Source organism: Ailuropoda melanoleuca, chromosome 6 (assembly GCF_002007445.2).
Source record: "Ailuropoda melanoleuca isolate Jingjing chromosome 6, ASM200744v2, whole genome shotgun sequence".
NCBI classification, from domain to species: Eukaryota; Metazoa; Chordata; class Mammalia; order Carnivora; family Ursidae; genus Ailuropoda; species Ailuropoda melanoleuca.
Genome location: NC_048223.1, coordinates 114581434 through 114605445, shown reverse-complemented (window position 1 = coordinate 114605445; position 24012 = coordinate 114581434). Strand labels below are relative to the sequence as shown.

The window sequence follows — 24012 nt, the reverse complement described above, 5'->3', positions numbered from 1 at the left end:
TAGATGTTTAAAATACAGGCACCTGTAGTGGTCACGTACTTCACTAACTCCTTGCCTTGCACATGGTATATTAATTAAACTCATAATAAAAGCTGAGACAGAGCTTGGTTCAAGGCCTTTGGCCACTACAGCGTCTGGTTCCCAGGCCTCTCCTTTCTCCTATTAAGGTGTTGGGAGTAATCCTTTCATTTGCCATCTCAAGGTTTGCTGGCCAAACCCAACACACACTGCAGACACAGTAGAGCCTGGTGGGCACAGCAGTTCTCCTATGAAGAAGAAGGGCAGAGGCCGGGGAGAAGTTAGCAGGATCAGAGGATCCCTAGGGATGCACTGAGAGAGCATCTGGGAGAGGTTGCTCTGCCTCTCAAGGGGCAAAAGAGCCAGCAGGCCCCATATCGTGTTGCCCTATTCCATAGTATAAGGGTAAGACACTGAGGGCAGCTAATCTGGATGACGAATTTTAGTGAGCTTTTCCATAAACTTCAAGCTGTTGTGCATTCCCACGACTACCAGCACCAGCCCCAGTATGGCAAGATCCTCCCCCAGAGGACCAGCATGGATCCACACCATGCTGGGTCCCTAAAGTTTAGTGATTTGAAACTCGGCCAGCATACCTGAGATAAAACACAGGTGAACTGTGCTGCCAGATGGGCAGATGGCTGGGACACAGGGTGAAGGCTAAGGAACACCTGGAACACATGAGGGAAGATTTTATTCATATCATAGGAGTCCCAGAAGAAGAGAGAAAAAAAGGGGCAGGTTTATTTGAGCAAATTATAGGTGAAAAATTCCCTGATCTGGGGGGAAAAAACAGACATCCAAATCCAGGAAGCACAGACAACACCCATCAAACTCAACAAAAGCAGGACAACACTAAGACATATCATAGTAAAATTTGCAAAATACAAATAAGAAAAAAATCCTAAAAGCAGCAAGGGAAAAGCAATACCTCACTTACAAGGGAAGAAAAATTAGGTTAGCAACAGATCTCTCCACAGAAACTTGGCAGGACAGACAGAAGTGGCATGATATATGCAATGTGCTGAATGGGAAAAATATGCAACCAAGAATACTTTATCCAGCAAGGCTATCATTCAGAATAGAGGGAAAGATAAAGAGTTTCCCAGAAAAAAAAAAAAAAGTTACAGAGTTCATGACCACTAAGCCAGCCCTGAAAGAAATATTAAAGAAGACTCTTTGGGAAAGAAAGACCATAATCAACAAAGACTAGAAAGGAACAGAAAAAGTCTCCAGAAATGATGACTTAACAGGTAACACAATGGCACTAAATTTATATCTATCAATAATCACTCTGAATGTAAATGGACTAAATGCTCCAATCAAAAGACATAGGAATCAAATTGGATAATAATAAAAAAAAAAGACCCATTTATATTCTGTCTATAGGAGACTCATTTTAAACCTAAAAACACCTGCAGATTGAAAGTGAGGGGATGGAGAATCATTTATCATGCTAATGGATATCAAAAAAAAGCCAGAGTAGCCATACTTGTATCAGACAAACTAGATTTTAAAACAAAGACCATAACAAGAGATGAAAAAGAGCAAATATCATAATAAAGAAGTCTATCCAACAAGAAAATCTAACAGTTGTGAGTAGTTATGCCTCCACTTGGGAGCACTCAAATATATAAATCAATTAATAACAAACATAAAAAAGCTCATTGATCATAATACAATAATAGTAGGGGACTTTAACACTCCATTCACTGCAATGGACAGATGATTTAAGCAGAAAATCAACAAAGAAACAAGGGCTTTGAACGACACATTGGACCAGATGGACTTAACAGATATATTCAGAACATATCATCCTAAAGCAGCAGAATATACATTCTTTTCGAGTACACATGGACATTCTCCAGAATACATCACATACTGGGTCACAAATTAGACCTTAATAAATATAAAAAGATTGAGATCATACCATGACATATTTTCTGACCACAATGCTTTGAAACTTGGAAGTCAACTCCAAGAAAAAATTTGGAAAGACCACAAACACATGGAGGTTAAAGAACATCCTACTAAACAATGAAGGGGTTAACCAGGAAATTAAAGAAGAAATTTTTTAAAATGCATGGAAACAAATGCAAATGAAAACATGACAGTCCAAAACCTTTGGGATGCAGCAAAAGCAGTCCTAAAAGGGAAGAATATAGCAACACAGGCCTACCTCAAGAAGCAAAAAAAATCTCAAATACATAACCCAACCTTACACTTAAAGAAGCTAAGAAAGGAACAGCAAACAAAGCCTAAAGCCAGCAGAAGAAGAGAAATAACAAAGATTAGAGCAGAATTAAACAATATAGATACAATAAAAAACCAGTAGAACAGATCGATGAAAGTAGGAGCTGGTTCTTTGAAATAATTACTAAAATTGATAAACCCCTAGCCAGACTTATCAAAAAGAAAACAGAGAGGAAACGAAGTCACAAATGAGAGAGGAAAGATCACAAACACCACCACAGAAACACAATTATAAGAGAATATTACAAAAAATTATATGCCAACAAATTGGATAATCTGGAAGAAATGGATAAATTCCTAGAAACATACAAACTATCAAAACTGAAATGGGAAAAAAAATAGAAAACTTGAACAGACTGATAACTAGCAAAGAAATTGAATCAGTAATCAAAAAACTCCCAACAAACAAAAGTCCAGGGCCAGATGGTTTCACAGGGGAACTCTACCAGACACTTAAAGAAGTGTTAATACCTATCTTCCTCAAACTGCTCCAAAAAATAGAAATGGACGGAAAATTTCCAAACTCACTCTAGAAGGCCACCATTATTTTGATTCCAAAACCAGATGAAGACCCCACTAAAAAGGAGAATTACAAGCCAATATCCCTGATGAAGATGGATGCAAAAATTCTCAACAAAATACTAGCAAATTGAATCCAATAGTACATTAAAAGAATCATTCACCACAACCAAGTGGGATTTATTCCTAGGCTGCAAGGGTGGTTCAATATTCACAAATCAATCAATGTGATTCAACACATTAATAAAAGAAAAGATAAGAACCATATAATCCTCTGAATACATGCAGAAAAAGCATTTGACAAAATAGAGCATCCATTCTTTATAAAAACCCTCAATATAGTAGGATAGGGGGAGTATAAGTCAACATCACAAAGGCCATATACAAAAGACCCACAGCTAATATAATCCTCAATGGGGAACAAACGAGAGCTTTTCCTCTACAGTCAGGAACAAGACAGGGATTTCTACTCTCACCGTTGTTATTTAGCATAGTACTAGAAGTCTTAGCCTCAGCAATCAGACAACAAAGAAGTAAAAGGCATCCAAATTGGCAAGGAAGAAGTCAAACTTGCACTATTCACAGACAACATGATACCCTATGTAGAAAACCCAAAGGACTCCACCAAAAATATTTGATAGAACTGATACATGAATTCAAAAAAATCACAGGATACAAAAATAATGTACAGAAATCTGTTGCATTTCTATACACCAATAATGAGCAGTAGAAAGAGAAATCAAAGACTCGATCCCATTTACAATTACACCGAAAACAAAAAGCAAAATGAACTATTGGGACTTGAGATAAAAAGCTTCTGCACAGCAAAACAATCAACAAAACTAAAAGGCAACCTTTGGAATAGGTAAAGATATTTACAAATGACATCTGATAAATGTTAGTATCCAAAATTAATAAAGAATTTATCAAACTCAACCCCCCCAAAAAAAACCCAAAAAAAATCCAGTTAAGAAATGTGCAGAAGACATGAAGAGGTATTTTTCCAAAGAAGACATATGAAAAGATGTTCAACATCACTCATCATCAGGGAAATAAAAATCAAAACCACAATGAGATACCACCTCACACCAGTCAGAATGGCTAAAATTAACAAAACAGGAAACAACAGATTTTGGCAAGGATGCAGAGAAAGGAGAACCCTCTTACACTGTTGGTGGGAATGTAAACTGGTACAGCCACTCTGGAAAATAGTATGGAGTTTCCTCAAAAAGTTAAAAATAGAGCTACCCTATGACCCTGCAATTGCACTACTAGGTATTTATCCAAAGGATACAAAAATACTGATTTGATGGGGCACATGCACCCTGATGTTTTTAACAGCATTATCTAACAACAGCCAAAATGTGGAAAGAGCCCAAATGTCCATCAAGTGATAAATGGCTAAAGATGATGTGGTACACACACAAACACACACACAAAATGGAATATTACTCAGCCATCAAAAAGAATGAAATCTTGACATTTGCAACAACATGGATGGAGCTACAGTGTATTAACCTAAGGGAAATAAGTCAGTGAGAAAAAGACAAATACCATATGATTTCACTCATTTGTGGAATTTATGAAACAAAACAGATAAACATATGGGAAGGAAAAAAAAGAGAGAGGGAGGCAAACCATAAAAGAAACTCTTAACTATAGAGAACAAACTGAGGGTTCCTGGAGGGAAAGTGGGCAGGGGAACGGGCTAGATGGGTGATGGGTATAAAGGAAGGCACTTGCTGTGATGAGCACGGGTGTTGTGTGTAGGTGATGAATCCCTAAATTCTGTTCCAAAACAAGTATTACAATGTACGTTAGCTAACTAGAATTTAAATAAAAACTTGAAACAATGAAAAAAAAGAAAAGAAGTGACTACTGAGAAGCTTTAAAGCTACACAAGTACCCTATTTCTCCTTAAAGTTTCATTCCCCAATTTAATAATGTATTATTCTTATGGCAATTCTTACTGTGGGGTTCTAATAGTTTTTTTTTTTTTATTTCCCTCATTCCTTCTACATTTATTACTTAGAATTTTTCTGTAAGGAATTTTTATTCATTCTCATCCATTTATTATTTATTAAATCATTTCATCAGTGTAGAATCAGGATATTATTTAGGTTTTTGAATTATAATGCAATACAATCATTATCTTTTGCTCATATTTCATCCACTGAGAACTCTTTTAGGTTGGCACTGTGTCCCTTTGGCATGATAATGATCCCATCCTTTTTTTTTTTTTTTTTTTAAGTTCTTTCTTACTTTCTGGCACCAAACAATGCTCCAGGCTAATCGTGTATTCTCCCTGTCCCAGCACTAGAATTAGCCATTTCTCTGTGGTGCCCTGGTTCCTTTCACTGGAAAACAGTATTTAGAAACCAAGATGCAGGCACTAGATGTGCTCGTTGCTACAGGGATGTCATGGATTCTAGACCCTCCTGACAGACAGAACTAGGAAATACATGTATATATACTAACCTATGTATACATGTATGCATATCAATATTTACTTATTGGTATATATATTAAAATAAACATGAATTCATACTATTATCTCAGACCCTAATCCAACACCACAGGGTTCTTTGTAGTCTTCAGTCCTTGCTTATTTTTAACTTCTTGCTCTGACAGTAGAAAACCTGGTTTAAATCAAACACAATCTATTTGTCCAAACCTAGTAAACACATAAAGTATTGCTAGAAACGTTAACTTTTACCACGTGATAAACAAATTTACTAACCAGAATACAATCTTATATACAGTTTTTTTTTTCCCCTTAAATTTACAGTATCCAATCAAACTGTTTTCCAAAGTTACTCAGGTCAGCTCTTCTTTTTTTTTCTTTTATGAAGTTATGGCATTTGTAATATAGTTAAATTTAATTGTCACAGTTTACTTTATATCCTGGGATCCCCTGGTATTCTAGTTGACTTTTCTTTTTAATTTGCATTCAGGAAAGTTGGTTCTTTGTAGCATACAATATTGGTTTTGACACATGCATGGAGTCATGTATCAACCTAACACAGTATCATAAAGAACAGTTCCATAACACAAAAAATTCCATTGTGAGGCCCTCTTGAAATCAATCCCTACCTTTGCTACTCCTGGCAAATAACTGATCTGTTTTCCATCCCCACAGTTTTGCCTGTTCCAGATCATTTTATAAATGAAATAATACAACCTGTAGCCTTTGGGTCTGGTTTCTTTCACTAAGCAAAAAAAAAAAAAAATATTTAAGATTCAATCATGTTGTTGTACAAACCAATAGTTTGTTCATTTTTGCTTTTCACATATTTCAAAGTTTATGTAGCAAGTATCATTGCACTCTGTGCCACATTCCCATAATCCATCTGGTTTCAGAACAGCACACTGTCAGTGACTCACCTAAAGCAAATTCTGTAGTGTCTCTCTACTTCTCAGCCTCAGAATTTTCACTAGTGCCAGGGCAAACTATTGACCAGACATGCTCGCACAGCTCAGAAGTATATTACCTCCAAAGGTATCACTCAACCAACGAGAATCCATAGATGAGTGCCCTACCCTCCCAGTCCCTCAGTGGGTTAACTCTGAGAAACATTCTACATGGTTCTTCGTAGGTCCCTGGTGGTTGTGAGTCCAAATTTCCAAGTACAGTAGCCAGCTTAATAATATTATTAGTTTTTCTCCCTTCTTTGAAACTCTCTGTTCCCTCAGTTGTGCCTCCTGGATTCATCTCCCAAATAAACTCTTTTACCCAAGTCCTTGTGTCAGACCTGTTCTAGAACCCTTCCCCAGATATCCCTATGACTTACTCCCTCATCTACATGAATTGTTTATTGCTACTTCTCAGTGAGCTCTTCTCTCACTACCCTTTTAAAAATGCAAGCCTTATCCCCCTTCCTTATTTTATTTATTTAACAGGACTTTATTCAAAGCATATAACTTCATATATGTATATGTGTATAATTAATTTTGTTAATTTCAGTTAGAATACAGGCTTCATGAATGCAGTGATTTTAGTCTAATTTGTTAATTGTTGTGTCTCTAGCACTTGAAACACTCATTGGCACATAGTAGGCACTCAATAAAAATACACTGAATAAGCTAATTTTTCCAGGAGATTGGTTTTATTCAGTTTAAGAACAGACTTCCTATGGGAAAAAAAAACAAACCTGAAAACTTTTGACCTTCAAAATCAAACAGTATTCAAAATGAGGCCCACTGATTCCATCACAAATATCATTTAAAACATTCCCAAACTTAGCATGAAGTTTGACTGGATCTTCTGAATTGCCTTGAATTCTAAAGTATTATAATACTATGAACAATAAAAGACTATAGTACAAGGTAGAAAATTGGCATGAATGCAGTATTCTTCTTCTTAGCAATTCACGTGAAGCCAAATATAATAATTGTATACCATGCATTTGGTTAGCCTATTTAATGATTCCAAACGAATGCCATCTGCACAATAGAGATGGATATAGGGAAGAATATTTTTTCATCTGTGAAATGTGAGTCTCATTATTTTTTTTCTAAATATTTATTATAAGAAAGAACAAATCATTCTTGGTTTCCAAACTGAAATCATTTTCATCACATTTTTATTACCTGGACACTGGATAAAGGACCACTCATAGTTCTTTTCTTTAGGACAAAGACTGGTATCAAGAACCATCTCATTATTGTGCATCCCAACAAGCTTCATTGGTCCCCGTGAAGATCCTTCAATGCAGTGTCCTCTTCCTGTATTACTAGGATCATTGCACCAGCCACATCCAGGCTGTTCCAAACAATGTCCACAGGTTCTCAATCCAGAACAATTTTGAGCTGCATGACAGGAACATTAACAAAATATGTTAATTAACCTTATATTCAAATGGAATTGTAAGCTAATGGAAAAATAAATATGATCTGGAAAAAAGACTGTAAAAAGTTGTCTATAGTTAATGTAACCATTTTTTGTAATAATATCTAAGAGACAGCAACTGTTTAAAGCAAATAAAACATACATCATGAGCAAAGAGGACATAAATGAACTGACTTAAAGGTGAAAAAAGGTATATGGTAACCATGACATGGAGAAAAATGAAGTCAGCACTTAAAGGTTCCTGAGAACTTTACGTGTTTTTAGGACTTTTTGGAAGCTGATCCAGGGCCTACAGACCACATTTACCCTTGTCCGCGATATAGAATCATGTTAGCTGTTCTTGTGCCTAGTGAGGGCACTCAAGGAAAAACTCTGCACCTGCCCGAGAACGTCCAGTGTAATTGCTGCCTGTCCATCCTGACACAGCTGAGTCCCATGTGTACTGCCTTTCATTGACAATGCTCTTCCCAAGGGTCCAAGATACTAGCATTTGGCTATTATGTGATGAGTAAACTCAAACTCACCCAAAGAGCCAAACTGAATGGGAACTTGGGCACCAAATCGCTATGTCAGCCAGACAACCAGCAAAGGCTCTGTCTGACTTTGAGGGCTACAGAATAGCCCTCCAACATTCACATGCTGAAGCTCAACCTTTTGTGTTTAATTGATGTATAATCTATGAGCTTCAACAAAGCTTATGAGTACTGTGATGGCCTTTCCAAGTACGAACATAGTATAGTTCGCATTATATTCACTATAGTTGCTATGTGATGTTTTAAATTTTTAATTCATAACCAGAGTATCCTATATTGGGCAGAGACTTTCTTTAATTACTTTACTGATATTTTGCTAGAAAAGGCACTCTGTGTTGGAAATTGTTTATCCATAGAAGATAGTGACAGTGGTATAAGATATCATGAATGATCTAGCCACATGCTAGTAAAAACCTAGAGGGGGAAGAAATTGTCATTTCTGGCAGACCAAATTTCATTGTTATGGTGGTAATAATAACTTAATTGCCACTTAGTGTTTTAATATTACTGGAAATAGAAATATTCCTCAGATTGCTGCCAACAAGAATGGCATAAGTTTCTCAGTGAACATCAAGAACTCAATACAGTGAACGGTGCAGGCAAAATAGAGTATTGGATTAAAGAATTCATCAATTACAATATGATTTGTTACAAAGAATTTTTTGCATGCTGAGCATTGTAGAGAATGGATACAAGAAGGTGGAAAATGAGTACTGTCTCCTTTATTTCCTTAATAATAATTTAAAAAGGATGGACACTCCTTGAATCTTTGAATACAACTGACTAATGTTATTTCTATAGATAAATAATTCATTTAAATGAACATACTTCCTTTTGGAATTTATATTTGTTCGGCAGTACTAAAATATCCTTATGTAACTGAACATTTCATCTATTACCATACCTCTTCTTAGCCGTCATGCTTTGAAATAGTTCTCTTACATATATGATTGTAGTAGCTACCCCACAGTATTGTTGATTGGGTTATTCTAACTATCTTCAAAACTGTACAGGGTTGCGACAAAATCAATAGGAAATCATGGAAAATATAAAATTAGGTATGTTATCTTGACATTCCAATTATTTACTATCATGTGATGATTCGAAGTAGATCTTTACTAGGTCTCACCCAGAATAAATCTATTTTTATATTTATAGTCTATGGATATCTCCTAGGAAAGTAAATTTTACTTTAGGACTATCTTTTAAAGGAAATATAACCAATAAAATGTCTTAAAGAAGCATTACATACAAAGTAAGTCTAAACTATTCTCAAGTACAGCATTCTTGCTAATGCTTTCCAAACAACTGGGGAAATCTTAGATGAAAGGATACTGGGTATCTTGCACTGACTGAATGACGAACTATTAATCTTCTAGTTCTGTTTATCTACTTGATTTCGGTTTTTTTTTTTTTTAAGATTTTATTTATTTATTTGACAGAGATAGAGACAGCCAGCGAGAAAGGGAACACAAGCAGCGGGAGTGGGAGAGGAAGAAGCAGGCTCATAGCAGAGGAGCCTGATGTGGGGCTCGATCCCACAATGCTGAGATCATGCCCTGAGCCGAAGGCAGACGCTTAACCGCTGTGCCACCCAGGCACCCCTGATTTCGGGTTTTAATAACAAGTTACAAAATGTCATGTTCAGAGCAACATTTTTTCTCAGATTTTATTTTACATAGGAAACTATTACATAAGGAAATGTTGGTTTTCCTTTTGCTCAAGAGTGGAAAGCAACAGGCATTGCTGAAAGATTAACAGAAAATTCATTCTTTAGTATTCAATAATGATTCAAAACTTGACAGATTCTAATGTTTCTTAAACAATAATATAGGAAAACTTTTGTAGGCTATGCTATTTTTCCTACGTTATGAATAGTACAGAGACTGTATATACTAGAAGCAATTAGAGCAATCATTTTAATTTATTTTTGGCTTTTTGAAAAATTAAGTTGTAAAACATTCAGTATGGTTTTGAAATGTGTAAGAATTTGAAAAATCAACCTGTAAGAAATTACATCATCAGATGATTACTGGAGATTTCTGATTCCTGATCCAGCATGTCAGGAATTCAGAAGTTACCACTCCACCCTAACAAAAAGTAAGAAGCAGCACAAAATGAAAAGTCAACAACTCTTCTTATATCTATCAGAGAAGTGAAGTCACAGGGCAAATCCCCTGCCTGCAAGATTGGAGAGACAGGCAGGAGGATACAGAGAATCATAATGTACCAAATTTGAATCCTCTGCAGGATCCAGTGTCTGGGGAAGAAACCCTGAACCATAGCTGATCAACAGCTTGAAGTTCAGTGTGGACAACTCTGAGAGTTAAAATTCCCAGAGGGACCCATTCACGGGGGCACTCCCACACGTGGGAGGTTTACCTCCAGGAGCTCTACAAGGTCCTCACAGTGAACATCAAAGAAGAAACATCTTGTGCTTCTAGCAGGGGAAGACAAAAAGGAACCATTCTGAAACATGCCAGAGCATTCTGCTCTTCTTAACAAGGCCTGGAAAAACTATTTAACAGAGCCTAAACTGCTGAGGTTTTATAAGAGCTCACTTGACCTGTAAAAGGGAAATGCCCAACTCTAGACTGCTCTGGCATTCCACGTAGGGGAAGAAATACACAAATCCAGCCAGCCATCCTGTACCACCCGGGAGAGGGGAAAAAACTGAGAAGCACTAGTGAAGTTCACAGCATGAAGCACAAGCTCACCAAAGGACTGCGACTTCATCAATCAGTTACAGAACACTTCCACTCCTTCCACACCCTACCACTACATTACGAAAGGCCTATTTACAGCAGTCTCTTTTACCTGCAAATCATATCTGGCTATCAAGAAAAAAATTACAAGACATATCAAAAGGCAAAAAACACAATGTGAAAAGACAAAGCAAGCATCAGACCAGGCATGGTAGGAATATCAGAACTATCAGACCAGGAATTTAAAACAACTCTGAATAATATGCTAAAGGTTCTAATGGTAACATGCAAGAACAGATGAGCGTTGTAAGCAAAACTATAAAAGTCCCAGGAGATAGCATGTAAGATCTAGATGACCTTGAGTTTAGTGATGCTGTTTTAGTTATTACATCAAAGGCACAATCCATGAAAGAAAAAACTGATAAACTGAACTTCATTAAAATTTAAATTCAAATTTAAAATTTCTGCTCTGGAAAGACACCGTCAAGAGAATGAAAATACAAGCCATAAGCTGAGAGAAAATATTTAGAAGAGACACACCTGATAAAGGAATGTTATCTAAAACACACAAACAACTCTTAAAACTCAATAATAAGAAAACAAACAACCAAAATTTAAACATGGGCAAAAAACCTAAACAGATACTTCACCAAAGAAGATACACAGAGGCAAGTAGGAAAAGATGCTCCATACCATATGTTATTAGAGAACTACAAACTAAAACAACAAGGAGGCACCCCTATTAAAATGGCCAAAATCCAAAACACTGACAACACCAAAGCTGGCAAGTATGCAGAATGCAAAGTAACAGAAACATCCATTGCTGGTGGGAATGCAAAATACAGCCACTCTGAAAGACAGTTTGGTGGTTTCTTCAAACCTAAACATATTTTACCATACATTCCAGGAATAACACTCCTTGATATTTACCGAAATGAACTGAAAATTTATGTCCACACAAACACCTGCACACAGATGTTTATTGCAACTTTATTCATAATTGCCAAAACTTGCCAAAAGCGGCAAGATTTTAGTAGGTGAATAAATTGTGGTACAACCACACAATGGAATATTATTCAGCTCTAAAAATAAATAAGCTACCAAGCCATAAAAAGACATGAAGGAAACTTCAATGCATATTACTAAGTGAAAGAAACCAATCTGAGAAGCTACATACTATGTGATTCCAACTACATGACATTCTGGAAAAGACGAAACCATGTAGACAGTAAAAATATTAGTGATTGCCAGGAGTTAGGAGAGAAAGAAGGATGAATAGGTGGAGCTCAGAGGATTTTTTAGGCAGTGAAACTACTGTGTATGATACCATGATGATGGATGCATGCCATTATGTATTTGTCAAACCCTAGAGAATGTATCACAACAAGAGTGAACCCTAATATAAAGTATGGACTTTGGGCAATTATGATGTGTCTGTGTGGGTTCATCCACTGTAGCAAATGTACCCCTCTGGTGTGGATGTTGACAGTGGGGGAAGTTGGGCATGTGCAGGGGCAAAGGATATACAGGAACTCTCTTCACCTTCCTCTCAAAATTGCTGTGAACCTAAAACTGCTCTAAAAATAAATTTTAATCAATTTAAAAAATATCATCTTCCCTAACTGCTGAGAAAAAATGTTTAAATTGAACAGGTACATAAACCTGTAAAATACCGAAAGAAATACAGATTTGTGAGATGTGTACTATATTCTCATGTTTCCTATTATTCCATTTTCACTGTATCAACTTAATTACATTTTTATTTGTAAAGGTTTATTTTATAAACCTTCTATTATTGCATTAAATTTTCCTTTTGAAGCTCATTTCACAAAAAGAATAACCAATATTTTAAGTAAAAATGTCAATTATAATTGCAGTTATTAATAAAGCATTCTCATAAAAATTTAGGCTAAATTTGTCTTAAGATATATCTCTTTTCTTCAATTTGTGAATTTTAAGTACTAATAAACAATATTACAACTAAAAAAACACTGGGGAATATTATAAAATCCTTATTTGTTTCTCATTAGCAAAGAAAAGTTTCCTTCAAGTTCCATTTACCAGAAAACCTCAATTGATCACTGAAACAACTTTCTAAAAGCAACATAAAATGTATGCCATTTCTAATACAGTCTTATTTATAAATCTAAGAATGTTTTTAAAGACTTACTGTTAAACGTTTAGTGAAGGACCAAACACGTGCAGTAGAAATGATCATGTAAATTCATCATGTATAATTAATGCTAACGAAATATAAAGTTAAGGCAAAAGTACGACATAAACATTGCCCAAAAGCTGACATCTTTGAAACAATAACACTCAGCTACTTTCAGCACTCTGACTTTGATCAAGGATGCCACCTTTATTCCTAGTCTTTATTTTATTTCCTAGCATTTCCCTATAGCTTATTAAAAGGCTGTTGGTTAAAAACATGGAAGAGTGACATAATAGAGAAGGAGTTTGTTTCTCACGAGGAGGAGATCACTGTGAGGTGAATACTACTTCCAAAAAATACAAGGTCTCCTTGAAGAGAAGTTCAATGGCCCTCTTCCCCATAAGGATGCACAGGGCATATATAATTTAAAGGGCTGTGGAACAAATATAACCGTTATCGGACACCATCATTAAAAATGGGCTATCGATAGCCACCAAGAAGGCAAATATGACAACAGACATAAACAGTGAAAGAAAAGAACTACAGAAAAAGAAAAATACAGCAGACTAGACTAACTGTTCAAGAACAAATGGTTGAAGTAGAAAACAAAACCCTCAAGAAATCAAAATCAAGATAACAAAAAAAGAAGAGTCAAAAATAAAAGTCTTAACGGTAGAAGTGAACAGCTGGCGTACGCACCCCCAGCGGACAGCCCTACCAGCATACGTATCATAATTTAGTTCGCCCGTGCTGAAGATGTACTTCATACCAGTGTTCATACCTTCTCAAAAAACACAGTTACAGTTTTCATAGTGGAAATACAGGTTTTCAAAAACATCACTTTAAAACAAATAAAAATCCCCAAATAAACAACCATGAAGAAGAAAAAAACATCTGAATTGTAAGTAAGAGATGGAAAATATAAGTGAATTTAAGACATACTGAGCTTTAGCTAGAAATTCCAACCGTTATTTTAAGATTTCTTTAAAAAGAGTAAATAGAATGAAGCATTTCTTTAAAAAGAGTAAATAGAATCTAAGCATTAAAGACCATTTTTAGCAGATAAAGAAAGAAACCACTCTTCAGATTCAAAGAGCCAATGGGACTCCATTTTTAAAATCCAACTCAATTACTGGAAAATTGAATTGAGTTGCAAAATTTGGAATGCCAAGGATAAAGAGAAAAAAAACTTAAAATCTTTTACTTCGTAAAGAATTCTTTTAAAAAGATGCCCCACAAAGGAATGAAAAGCAAATGCACATGAGAATTCTCACTCAAAACACCAAACGCTACAGGGTCTGAGGAAAGAATAACTTGGAATTCCCACATCCAGCCACTTTATCATTCATGTGAACATAAAATAATACACTTTAGACATACAAAAACTCAAAAAGTTTACTAGCCATGAATTTATTTGAAAGAATTAGTGAAGACTATTCTCTAAAAGGTGAATAAATAAAGATACAGAATACAAGAAAGATTTGTGAGAAGTGAAGATGACTTAGATTTAACTCTAAGTAATTTTTAGAAAGTTCTTAAGCATTTAAGAGCTTGGGAACTTTACGAGCTTCTTTTTCCCTACCTTTCACCATTTTATCCTGTAACTCACACAGAGAAGTCCATAAAGAAAAATGGGAGATTAATAAGTTATGGTACAGAAACACTCTGTGAATGCACTCAGCCTGGAGGTGGAACATTGCCTCCCTTGCATGCCTGTCCTAGTCAGCACCCCAATCTTCTACTGGCAGCATCCACTATCTGCCATGTGCATTAACTTTCACCTTACTCTACAGTTTTACCACCTAGATATTCATTCCTAAATAAGAAAACCTTAGTTTTGCCTATTTTTGAACTTTATCTGAATGGAGTCACACAGTATATAATCTTTTGTGTCTGGCTTCTTTCACAAAACATTAATGTTTGTGGTAAGACAAACATGACTATGGAGGCAGAAGAGCCTGAGTACTGTCTCTCAGTTCCCCCCAAGTCTGCAGTACTGGTATGCAGCTCCCCTGGGCAGCTGACTCCAAATAAGATGTTTTCTGTGGGAGTAAGACCATTTCATGCCTGCAACAACCCCAGTGTCATGCACCAAATGAGGTCCATCCCCATTCTCTATCAAAGTTCCTAAAAAAGGACAGCAACAAGGAGCTCAACACCTACTGTACCCAGCCATGCCCATCCCAGGAACACCTTTCCACTTGATGCTGAGAGCCTGGGGAAACAAATATATCCAACAGCCACAGCCTAGAAGTTGTAGCCTGCATTGTGGCACTTACTGTTTTGTCTCAGCTCTTCAAGCAACAGTGGTGCCTATATGGAGCAAATATGGGTTTGGCTAGGTTGGTAGGCTAGGGGGGTATCCCTGAGTGATGTAAGCTCTGGAAAGGCCAGTGAGTCTCCACCTGCACTGTCTTAAGCAGCTGGCTACCTCTAAATGAGAAGGTCGCTCATCCAAGCAAGAAGAGCTTATAACTGGGTGGCCATGTTGTCTGTGGGCCACCAGATCCCAGAGGCAAGCCTCAGAACAGTAGATTCACCACCAAATGATATCTCAGACTTAGGAAGCTCCTCTTAAAAGAAGCAGCTCTTCCTTGTCTTAGAGTATAAACAAGAGATCTCAGGGGAAGGATGGAAGGAAGAATGGATGGGCAGACAACGCATGTTGCTGCTAGGATACTTATCCATACATCATCATAGTCATGTTGGCAGTGGCTGCTCTTATGGAAGGAATGTAAGGAAGCCAACAGGCTGATAAGAAAGTCTAGAAGGAACTTTAAATAAAGTTGCAGGAACAAGCTGTGTTAAGGCCCAAACTCCCAGGAACCCTGCAAGTGCCTGCTTGCAGGAGGGAAAGAACAGAGGGAAGCCAGTGGACTGATGCAAAACCTGAACTGGACCTAAAAGAGCTGCAAAGATTGGGTGAGAGAAAGCGTAACAGTGTGTAATTTAGAGCAATTAAGAGAAAAAAAACTAGGCTTGGGATGACAAGATCCCCTGAGGAGTATTCCCTTAGAAAGATTAAAACTGTCCCTTCCCTAGCCCATTGAACACTCTTCAACTACAACATATTCCTGAGTTTAACCCATACAGGACTTCAAGTGGCTGCTATTCTATCTCCTTTCACCGCACTGTAACTGCAGTTCCTTTGGGACCTGGCACCTGGTAACCGGATTCACTCATTGCAAACCCAGCTTATTGCAGATAAAAGTATTGGGAAGAAAAATAACACAAAACAAACCTAAGGACTCTTGATCCTTCTGTTCTAGTGAGCTTCCTAGACATTCAGGTGTTGGGAAGTGGGGAACTGAAGAGGAACAAAACATTCCTCTCATTTCATCTGTGCCTGTTCGGATTTAGCGAGTAAATAGATGTTTTGCTTTGCTTAAATAAAGGATTTCTGGATGAACACACTTGAACTCCAACTTTATCTAAGGTGATTCTGCAGCTAACTGTGGTTGTGGAATGGTAACCCCAGGCACCTGCAGAGTATATTCCCCAAAAAAGGAGGTAAAGTCTGAATCAGTCACAGAAGGGACAGACCCCAATTAGTGTGGCACGAATGAATTGATTCAATATTGAAAAGGAGGTGGTGGGAGCAACGGAAGTAAATGATAGTTCCTACCTTCTTATTATAAATCTGAACAGACCAATTACTTCATGTCCCTGTTGGAAAGGCATTTTTTGATGAGCCCCAGTGTCAGAGGGTAGACTGTGGAAAGATAAATCATATTTTCTGCTAGCACAAAGCTAGCTGAGACCAGCAGCTTCTACATTTTCCAAAGTGAAAAAAAAGCTGTATGTGGCTTCAAATTCCTACAAGGACACCAGGTGCTATCAGTGGTGTTATGCATTTCCCTTGGCAGCAGGGTCCTGATGCAATTTGCCTTTGCAAGAAAGGCCATTCTCACAACCACACACTACCCAACATCATACACACAGTCAAGTGCATCTTGGTCCTCCAGTCCTTACAAAACATGAGACCAGCAAGGGGTAAGATCATCTCCTGAAGTACAACCCATAGCAAGTCCAGTACCACCCTGCTGACGTAACTCTCCATGTGATTCCAAGCGCATCCTGCCTTTGTAGCAGATGCAGCACTACTGATATGATTGGTATTCTTGCCAAAAAATGCTTAACTTGAATCTAATCACGAGGAAAGAATTAGACAAATCCAAATTGGGATACTCACAAAACAAATGGTGTAGATTCTTTAAAAACATCAGTTGTGTAAGACATGGAAACTGTGCTAGATTAAAGGACACCAAAGCAATATGTGACCTTTGCAACAATAAGCACTTTCGTGAGGCGTTAAACTATCTGCGACGTACACTCAGAGTTGGGGAGAGCACAAATGTGGCAAAATGTGTGTGTGTGTGTGTGTGTGTGTGTGTGTGCGTGTGTGTGTGTGCATGTAGGATAAAATAATTAGAATTCAAAATGATGGTATGGTATAAATCTGCAGCTTATACAATTAATAGGTTTTAAAACTAGCTGCAACACTCATTCCCATCTTTTAAAAACTTCTTCAAATGTTTAATTCCTCCTTCCGTCACAGAAAATTTATTTATGTCACCTTTAAATGAAAAGTCACTCCAGAAAACCACTTACGAGAGCAGGTGGCAGTTTGCCACTCCAGACACTGTCCATATGGAAAAGAGATTATGTAAGCATTCGAGTCCACACATCGTCTCGTACTACTGCACCACATACACTCCATGCCGTTGCTGGTACAGTTGGAGCAGGATGTCCGTAGAGAACATGGCTTTTTGCATGGCCTTGCATTTTGATTTGGACTAACTGGAATAAATCAACAAATATAATTATTTTATTTGTTAACTCCATTTTAACACAGATACATAGGTTTCATTTGTTTTGTGGTTTAGAGAATGTTTCAAATAAGCCAAGTGTGGGATAAAAATTATAACAAAAAATATGTGATAAGGTAAATGAAAATGAAGATGAGATATCAATACTTCCTAAATTTATTATCATATATGAAAATTATACTTCTTTGGAAAATTTGAATCCTTTATTCAAAGTACATAAAGTTACATAATTTAAAAGCTTATAAATAGAAATGTAGTGCATGACCTAGTTTTCTATCTTTGGCTAAATACTGCATACACTATCATTATTTACTTTCCCGCTACAATTTTTTCCAAAAACGTTCCAGACCTATCAAAACAAATGCCCTGTCAGTGAACATGTTCCTGATATAAACAAACAATAAAAATAAAACAATATACTATAAAGTCTTTACATGAAAATGAATATCACAACCATTAGGATAAAAGCAACTTTTTTAATGCAAGCAAGGATATGATGAAATTGGAACATTTGTTCATTGCTAGTAGGAATGTAAAATGGTACAACTTCTATGGCAAACAGTATGGCAAATCCTCAAAAAATTAAACACAGAATTACCATATGAGACAGCAATTCCACTTCTGCCTATATACCCAAAAGATGTAAAGCTGGACTGGAAAAGATATTTGTAAACCCATGTTCATAGCATCATTACTCACAACAGCCAATAAGTAAAAGCAACTCAGGGGTACACTGATGGATGAATATAAACCAAATGTTGGATATACATACAATGGATAATTATTCAGGCTAAAAATGGAAGAAAATACTAACATATGCTACAATATGGATGAACCTTGAAGACATTATGTTAAGGGAAATAAGCCANTGAGTGATGTAAGCTCTGGAAAGGCCAGTGAGTCTCCACCTGCACTGTCTTAAGCAGCTGGCTACCTCTAAATGAGAAGGTCGCTCATCCAAGCAAGAAGAGCTTATAACTGGGTGGCCATGTTGTCTGTGGGCCACCAGATCCCACAGGCAAGCCTCAGAACAGTAGATTCACCACCAAATGGTATCTCAGACTTAGGAAGCTCCTCTTAAAAGAAGCAGCTCTTCCTTGTCTTAGAGTATAAATAAGAGATCTCAGGGGAAGGATGGAAGGAAGAATGGATGGGCAGACAACGCATGTTGCTGCTAGGATACTTATCCATACATCATCATAGTCATGTTGGCAGTGGCTGCTCTTATGGAAGGAATGTAAGGAAGCCAACAGGCTGATAAGAAAGTCTAGAAGGAACTTTAAATAAAGTTGCAGGAACAAGCTGTGTTAAGGCCCAAACTCCCAGGAACCCTGCAAGTGCCTGCTTGCAGGAGGGAAAGAACAGAGGGAAGCCAGTGGACTGATGCAAAACCTGAACTGGACCTAAAAGAGCTGCAAAGGTTGGGTGAGAGAAAGCGTAACAGTGTGTAATTTAGAGCAATTAAGAGAAAAAAAACTAGGCTTGGGATGACAAGATCCCCTGAGGAGTATTCCCTTAGAAAGATTAAAACTGTCCCTTCCCTAGCCCATTGAACACTCTTCAACTACAACATATTCCTGAGTTTAACCCATACAGGACTTCAAGTGGCTGCTATTCTATCTCCTTTCACCGCACTGTAACTGCAGTTCCTTTGGGACCTGGCACCTGGTAACCGGATTCACTCATTGCAAACCCAGCTTATTGCAGATAAAAGTATTGGGAAGAAAAATAACACAAAACAAACCTAAGGACTCTTGATCCTTCTGTTCTAGTGAGCTTCCTAGACATTCAGGTGTTGGGAAGTGGGGAACTGAAGAGGAACAAAACATTCCTCTCATTTCATCTGTGCCTGTTCGGATTTAGCGAGTAAATAGATGTTTTGCTTTGCTTAAATAAAGGATTTCTGGATGAACACACTTGAACTCCAACTTTATCTAAGGTGATTCTGCAGCTAACTGTGGTTGTGGAATGGTAACCCCAGGCACCTGCAGAGTATATTCCCCAAAAAAGGAGGTAAAGTCTGAATCAGTCACAGAAGGGACAGACCCCAATTAGTGTGGCACGAATGAATTGATTCAATATTGAAAAGGAGGTGGTGGGAGCAACGGAAGTAAATGATAGTTCCTACCTTCTTATTATAAATCTGAACAGACCAATTACTTCATGTCCCTGTTGGAAAGGCATTTTTTGATGAGCCCCAGTGTCAGAGGGTAGACTGTGGAAAGATAAATCATATTTTCTGCTAGCACAAAGCTAGCTGAGACCAGCAGCTTCTACATTTTCCAAAGTGAAAAAAAAGCTGTATGTGGCTTCAAATTCCTACAAGGACACCAGGTGCTATCAGTGGTGTTATGCATTTCCCTTGGCAGCAGGGTCCTGATGCAATTTGCCTTTGCAAGAAAGGCCATTCTCACAACCACACACTACCCAACATCATACACACAGTCAAGTGCATCTTGGTCCTCCAGTCCTTACAAAACATGAGACCAGCAAGGGGTAAGATCATCTCCTGAAGTACAACCCATAGCAAGTCCAGTACCACCCTGCTGACGTAACTCTCCATGTGATTCCAAGCGCATCCTGCCTTTGTAGCAGATGCAGCACCACTGATATGATTGGTATTCTTGCCAAAAAATGCTTAACTTGAATCTAATCACGAGGAAAGAATTAGACAAATCCAAATTGGGATACTCACAAAACAAATGGTGTAGATTCTTTAAAAACATCAGTTGTGTAAGACATGGAAACTGTGCTAGATTAAAGGACACCAAAGCAATATGTGACCTTTGCAACAATAAGCACTTTCGTGAAGCGTTAAACTATCTGCGACGTACACTCAGAGTTGGGGAGAGCACAAATGTGGCAAAATGTGTGTGTGTGTGTGTGTGTGTGTGTGTGTGCGTGTGTGTGTGTGCATGTAGGATAAAATAATTAGAATTCAAAATGATGGTATGGTATAAATCTGCAGCTTATACAATTAATAGGTTTTAAAACTAGCTGCAACACTCATTCCCATCTTTTAAAAACTTCTTCAAATGTTTAATTCCTCCTTCCGTCACAGAAAATTTATTTATGTCACCTTTAAATGAAAAGTCACTCCAGAAAACCACTTACGAGAGCAGGTGGCAGTTTGCCACTCCAGACACTGTCCATATGGAAAAGAGATTATGTAAGCATTCGAGTCCACACATCGTCTCGTACTACTGCACCACATACACTCCATGCCGTTGCTGGTACAGTTGGAGCAGGATGTCCGTAGAGAACATGGCTTTTTGCATGGCCTTGCATTTTGATTTGGACTAACTGGAATAAATCAACAAATATAATTATTTTATTTGTTAACTCCATTTTAACACAGATACATAGGTTTCATTTGTTTTGTGGTTTAGAGAATGTTTCAAATAAGCCAAGTGTGGGATAAAAATTATAACAAAAAATATGTGATAAGGTAAATGAAAATGAAGATGAGATATCAATACTTCCTAAATTTATTATCATATCTGAAAATTATACTTCTTTGGAAAATTTGAATCCTTTATTCAAAGTACATAAAGTTACATAATTTAAAAGCTTATAAATAGAAATGTAGTGCATGACCTAGTTTTCTATCTTTGGCTAAATACTGCATACAATATCATTATTTACTTTCCCGCTACAATTTTTTCCAAAAACGTTCCAGACCTATCAAAACAAATGCCCTGTCAGTGAACATGTTCCTGATATAAACAAACAATAAAAATAAAACAATATACTATAAAGTCTTTACATGAAAATGAATATCACAACCATTAGGATAAAAGCAACTTTTTTAATGCAAGCAAGGATATGATGAAATTGGAACATTTGTTCATTGCTAGTAGGAATGTAAAATGGTACAACTTCTATGGCAAACAGTATGGCAAATCCTCAAAAAATTAAACACAGAATTACCATATGAGACAGCAATTCCACTTCTGCCTATATACCCAAAAGATGTAAAGCTGGACTGGAAAAGATATTTGTAAACCCATGTTCATAGCATCATTACTCACAACAGCCAATAAGTAAAAGCAACTCAGGGGTACACTGATGGATGAATATAAACCAAATGTTGGATATACATACAATGGATAATTATTCAGGCTAAAAATGGAAGAAAATACTAACATATGCTACAATATGGATGAACCTTGAAGACATTATGTTAAGGGAAATAAGCCAGCCATAAAAGTTCATACACCTTATGATTCCATCTACGTGAGCTAACTAGATTAGTCAAACTCATAGACACAGAAAGTAGAAGGTGGTTGTCAGGGGCTGGGGGAGGGAAGTATGGAGAGTTATTGTTTAATGGGTATAGAGCTTGGGAAGATGAGAAAGTTCTGGAAATATATGGTCTTCATTAATGCACGATAATGTATATGCACTTAATAACACTGAACTCTACATTTAAAAATGGTTAAAATGGTAAATTTTATATTATGTATATTTCACAAAATAAAAAATGTTTAAAAAATGAAAATAATTCAACATTCCTTTATCACTTAACAAAAATCTACTTCAAGACAAATACCATATGACTTTACCCATATGTGGAATTTAAGAAATAAAACAAATGATCAAACAGAGGGAAAAAAGACAAATGAAAAAACAGACTTTCAACTATAGAGAACAAACTGATGGTGACCAGAGGGGAGGTGGGGAGGGAGATGGGTGAAATAGGTGATGGGGTTAAGGAGGACACTTGTGATGAGCACCAGGTGTTGTATGGAAGTGTTGAGTCACTATCCTGTAGACCTGAAACCAATATTACACTGTATGTTAACTAACTGGAATTAAAATAAAGACCTAAAAAAACAATGCCCACTTCTAACATTTTATACTGGCTAATAAAACCAAATAAAAAATTATAACACAATTAGTCCAGGTTTGGGGTTTGAATGTCATGACCAATATAAAAAATAATAAAGGTCAATCACCACAAAATGATATATTGTGCAAAAAAAAAAAAAAGATATAACAAAAGTTTCTTCCTACTTGCCAAATGAAATAGATCTATAAGATGAAAATGATTCTAAATTAGTTGTGAATCTTAAAAACAAATCTTTCTTCCAAACACTATTATTATAAAAGATGTTAACAAAATTAAAAACAGATTCAACCAAGAAATAAAGATTGTATAAAACAATAAAATTTTGGTAGTTTCACAAGTTACTGCTGAGGTCACTCGTAGTAAGCAGGGAATGTGGGTAAAGATAAAATTTACCAAAATTATCAGGGAATCAACATCATAAAAAGATGGTGAAAGTTACCTCAGGCACATAGACTTTCACAAGTGGAAGGGGGTGGTAAGAAGAGGAGTTGGAAACATAATATTTTTAAAGAAATACTAGTTTACTACTTACCAACAGGCTTTTCACAGACAAGGCCATCTGCCATAGATGTACAAGGATTAGCTTTTAGGCCTGCCACTGCGGCCTTTTCTAGATAGGCACAGAACCCAGAATCATTTGGTTCACCGGGAAGCCACTGCAGTGTGGTGTTTGTAAAAGGAGACATGTCTTCCCATCCCCAGTAGGATATGTTGATTTTGCGCAAGCCTACCCATGGTGATACTTTCTGTAAACAATAGCAAAAGGAGCATGAAACAAGTTAGATATACAAAGTCGTATTCCTTAGAAAATAGCTCATTATCATTAAAAATTATACTTAAAAATATATAGAACTGCCTTTCTAAAGATTTCCTGTACCAGAGATAATGACCATTCCAGCATATTTGGAGAATGATGTAGAAAAGAACACTATTTTTCAAACATAGATTTTGCACTCATGCTACATAATTGCGGTCAGTTATTTAGCCCTAGTGAACCTCAGTTTCCTCTTCTACAAAATGAGGTTATAAATATCTGATATAAATACCTACCTTATGAGGCAAGGTCATTAAAACATTAACATATTGCTGCTGCTGCTGCTGCTGCTCTGTCACTGCTACTACTGTCACCAATTTAATCAGTTCTGGGGGTAAGAACCTACAGCTACGTTACATTACATGCATGTGAGAGAACAGCAAACAAAATCAACAGACTGTATACAGAGGTGAGTGAAGAATTCTTAACATGTTCACAAAAGGACTAAGAAGAATAATTGCCTCTGTCCTAGTTCAGACTTCTAC

The 24012-nt window shown here is 36.8% G+C and overlaps 1 protein-coding gene across 1 annotated transcript in view; it reads right to left on the bottom strand.

The window, feature by feature from the left end:
* The window catches only part of ATRNL1 (attractin like 1), a 723131-nt gene that overhangs the window by 536366 nt on the left and 162753 nt on the right, over positions 1-24012 (bottom strand). Inside the window, exons 15-17 of the mRNA XM_034663626.1 lie at positions 23246-23459; positions 20976-21164; positions 7381-7599 (exon numbers count right to left, since the gene is read on the bottom strand). Of these exons, the coding sequence (XP_034519517.1) occupies positions 7381-7599; positions 20976-21164; positions 23246-23459 (622 nt within the window). The remainder of the gene's footprint in view (positions 1-7380; positions 7600-20975; positions 21165-23245; positions 23460-24012) is intronic.